Here is a 4,274-nt window from a genome sequence, read left to right on the forward strand (position 1 = left end):
GGGGCGATCAGGTTTTTGGGGAGCGCACTAGCGCGACTGCTGGCAGCGACGACTTCACGAACGACAACTTCTTCCCTGACCTCGGCAACCTCATCCTCGACGACATGGGCGACAACGTCAACGCCGGCGGTGCTGCTCCCACTGCACCGTATGTGATTCTATCCTTCCTGTGTGAGATCGTGGTAGAATTCATGTTTCTAGTATGTGCCCTAGATGTGATCTGCTCATCTACTATGCTAGTTCACATGATTAGTTCAATCTCTGCTACTGTAGTCATGATTTATCTTTTGTTTATTTGGATTAAATCTCGTAGTAATTTGCTCATATTTCCAACAGATGGCAGTTGCGTGAGGCATGCGGGGCCGGGGGAGAAATGGCCCTGCGACGCCAACACTTCCCTCTCTCGCTGGAGAGATGCTAGACACACGGAGTTACCACAGGGCGTTTATGGGGTGGTTAATAGTGATTGGTTGAAATTTGATTAAGTGAGGCGGGGCCCCCAGTGAAAATCAGGGGGGCCAATTAGAGAAGAGCAAGCAGCAGGGTCCGTGAAAGTCCGTCGTGGGAGCCCCGTGTGTGTAGTATTATCGCTCTCGCTGCCTCCGTCGCCGGTCCCTCCAGGCGACGTTCTACGGCTTGCAGGACGAAGCCGAGGACGGGACGCCGATGGACGATGCGGACGCAGCCTCTGTCACGGTGGTCTGGGACGGGCTGGACGTCATCTAGGACGGTGGATCAAGACCGGCAGCGAGTATGGAGAGCAAGGGTGGCGGACGGCGAGGGCTTGGACGAGGCAAAGGTTGAAGGGGGCGGGAGGAGGGGAAAGGGTTTGGTGGATTTGCTACAATTTGTGGTGGGGTAGGCCCGTCATGTCTAACGTGGTGGATGCGCCCAAGCGCGCACATGCCTCCCTACATCCGTCTCATATTTAGGATGGATATGAGGGGTGCCGATCAGCCCGGGCATTTGAGACCCGTTTGAAGCACCCGTCTGGATTGCTTTTTTTGACCGGTCAGTGACTGAGCTGTCCGCCCGGGAGTTTGAGGTGGGTTTGGGGCGCCCCGCTATAGACACTCTAACAAATTGGAAACCCTCAATCTCGAAACTCGATGACCCTCGAAACCGTAACGAAGTACACGATGGAGGGTGAGTGGGATGGAAATGTGGGGGTTGGTATACGCGCGAGAAGAAGAGCCACTCGAGGAGACAGTAGCACCCAACATCTGTGAAGAGGAGGGACGACGCTGGCACGCGCTTAAGCAAGCACCGCCAGCTTCCGCTAGATCTCCTCCATCTGCTTCGACACCATGGAAAGGGAATCTCTGGCTCGCGGCGGCCGGCCTACTTCGGAGGCTGGTGGTTTGTTTGGTCTGGTGGGATCGAGCCACCGGAGAATGTTTCTCTGGGAAACGATTCCCCTCAACAAACGGGGCTCGGCCGCATCGGTTGCTCGAATGTGCTAGTGCTGCTGCGACACGACGGCGTTTCTGCAACATAACATGTGTTACAAAAATTACGCATATTTGCAATATGATCTTTATTGCAAAAAAAATCTTCAACATGACATTTATTGCAAGGTTTCATCAACACAACATCTATTGGAAAGATTCCACAACATGAACTCTGTTGCAATCATGGAGGGCGATGCTCGACCGCTCGATCAGGCCGCCGACGTCTTTCAACCCGGCTGATCTTTTAAAAAGATAAACCCACCAACACGTAGCACACCCCTGTAATATTATATATGAAGTCTTAGTTAAAAAGGAATACCAAATCTGTTAAAACTATTTTCTTATTTGTTATGCTAAGCTGCCATGTTTATATAACCAAAATTACCTTCACTAATGAATGGCTATGATTGAATTCTTCTCTTACCCTGTGAGAGGCAAGTGAGACGGGGCATGGTAAAAGAGTTGTCTTTGAACTTTGAACCTGAACTTGGAGATTCGATTTGATTTTCTCAACCTTCAAACCAGTGTTAGAAGTAGTTGTACCAATATCTTAACCACAGGATCAGCGTGACAAGCAAATTAGAAGAAAGATCCAGCTTATCATCACTCAAATGATTGTGTACCTCATCAGGATGTTTTGCAAACTGATTTGAGTTTTTATAACGTCCATAGTGCTAAATATAAGTAGATATAAAGCCACAAAAATATATATTATAAGTGGATACAAAGGGCTAAAAGTACAAGTAATACAAGTTCAACTATCTACCATCTGGTTTACACTGTATTGTTCCTCTAACTTTGGATCTTCTCCTTTGTTCCTAAAGTAAGCAGGCTTCTTTGGGTCAGGCAAGCTTGTGCTCTCATTCATGAGCAACGAGATAGCATCCGAGATTGTAGGGCGGTCGACTGCGTCGTCTTGTACGCACATTAACCCGACATTAATGAATCTCATAATCTCCATATTTGGATGCTTAACATCTAAGCAAGGGTCAATGAGCTCACACCAATTTTCTCTTGTCCATAATAGCCAAACCTGAAAACGTACGGGTGACGGTAACACTCTAGAGTGTTAGCCGGAGTGGAAACAATATTCGCACGCTGATATGACGGAGATACAAAAACATATAATTATTTAATCGGTTTGTTAATTATCTCTACTACTTACATAAAGACTGTAAGGTTTTGTGTTGCGCTTTTTTTTCCTACCACTCCTTTGTCCAACCTTCTCCTATGATAATCATTCACCTTAATTTACTTACCTACTGAATCAATTCCACTTTAATTTAATTGCTAAACTTCTCAACAAAATATAAGGTAAATCACAACATGATTTGATAAAAAATTATTTACACAATCACATTAATATGAGAAGGTAAATCATAAACTATCGTATTAGAATATTTATACCCCGTTGCAACGCACGTGCATTGTCCTAGTTTAGAGAAAATTACATCACTGAATGATGACAAGTATATATATCAAACGAGACGACCATGTTACTCACATATCCAAGAAGATTGCCGCTGTTCCCAGTTTGGTGGAATCCATTGTTTCTTTTACCAGAGATGATCTCCAATAGCAACACTCCAAAGCTGAATACATCCGACTTGATTGAGAATTGTCCCTCCGAGGCATACTCAGGAGCCATATAACCACTAGATGGAGAAAATGGCTTCGAGTTAGCGAAGTCTACTTAGGTAAAGTAATCAATGATGTTCATTAATTGTTACGACTAAGTTTTGAATTTGAGATATCTCTATGATCTTACTGTGTTCCCACAACTCTGCTTGTATTAGCATGGCTTTCATTCGATCCAAATATTCGGGCAAGGCCAAAATCTGATATCCTCGGATTCATATTTTCATCCAATAGAATGTTGCTCGCTTTCAAGTCCCTATGTATTACCCTCAAACGTGAGTGTTTGTGGAGGTAGAGTAATCCTTGAGCCACCCCTTCAATTATATGGCGCCTCCTGTTCCAGTTTAACAATGCTCCTCTTGTCGTATCTACACACATATATATATGACAAAAAATCCTTTCAGAAGGAGTAGTACCTAAAGGTAGAGTGAGATGGAAACTACTTAAATGGATATTAATATTATGGATATAACTTGCCAAATATGAAGAAGTCTAAGCTTTTATTGGACATGTATTCATATATCAGAATCTTCTCTTCTCCTTCAATGCAGTACCCCAAGAGTCTCACCAAGTTGGTGTGTTGAAGCTTCGCAATAAGATGAATCTCAGTCTTAAACTCATTTAGTCCTTGCCCTGAATGTTGAGCTAGTCTTTTGACCGCTATCTCAAGTCCATTTGGTAGTTGTCCCTGCATAGTTCCATGGGTTCAAGAATAAAAGGGCATAAGCTTATGTTGTCAACTCATTTTCTTACCACACACGCTTGATATTTATCTATAACTAACTAGGGATGCAATTAAATCGGTTTTGTCAGTCCGACAATTAACTCGCTCCCTCGGTTTTACTATATATTATTGTTTGTTCTAAACTACTTGATATTTCATTTTAAAAATTACATTGCTCATTGAGGAAATCAAGAATGTAGTTATTATGTTGTTTTGGTACTAAGACAAATAATACGAACATGGTTAAATAATTACGATACATTATTTCATATCATATTCATGGTTGTGTCATTTTTTGTTTATGATTTTAGTGTTTGTTAAGTACTATTCCTTGTGTTATTGATGAGGGCAACAATCACCTTCACGGGTTCTTTATTTGTAACAAGTTGATATTTTTCTAGAAAGTAAGTTAACTTTAGTCGTCCATTGATAATGGGTAACTATCCTTATAAGTACTATGT

General features: G+C 43.0%; 1 protein-coding gene across 1 annotated transcript; it reads right to left on the reverse strand.

Moving 5' to 3' along the window:
• Nucleotides 1–1,978: 1,978 nt before the first annotated feature.
• Nucleotides 1,979–4,054, reverse strand: LOC123185170 (receptor-like serine/threonine-protein kinase SD1-7). The gene is made up of 6 exons (XM_044597149.1): nucleotides 3,985–4,054; nucleotides 3,220–3,457; nucleotides 2,956–3,106; nucleotides 2,617–2,679; nucleotides 2,218–2,484; nucleotides 1,979–2,125 (listed from the first exon to the last, which is right to left on the reverse strand). Exons 1-6 carry the CDS (start codon nucleotides 4,052–4,054, stop codon nucleotides 1,979–1,981), a joined length of 936 nt encoding a protein of 311 aa, XP_044453084.1.
• Nucleotides 4,055–4,274: the final 220 nt, after the last annotated feature.

Source organism: Triticum aestivum, chromosome 2A, assembly GCF_018294505.1.
Source record: "Triticum aestivum cultivar Chinese Spring chromosome 2A, IWGSC CS RefSeq v2.1, whole genome shotgun sequence".
Lineage (NCBI taxonomy): Eukaryota > Viridiplantae > Streptophyta > Magnoliopsida > Poales > Poaceae > Triticum > Triticum aestivum.

Bases quoted from the DNA above. Each gene is read 5' to 3' on its own strand.
- LOC123185170 (XM_044597149.1), bottom strand. From the start codon at position 4,054: ATGTTCGTATTATTTGTCTTAGTACCAAAACAACATAATAACTACATT. The intron at 3,458-3,984 runs GTAATTTTTAAA...ATATGTGTGTAG, and splicing joins TGATTTCCTCAATGAGCAAT to ATACGACAAGAGGAGCATTG. The intron at 3,107-3,219 runs GTAAGATCATAG...TTCTCCATCTAG, and splicing joins AGCAGAGTTGTGGGAACACA to TGGTTATATGGCTCCTGAGT.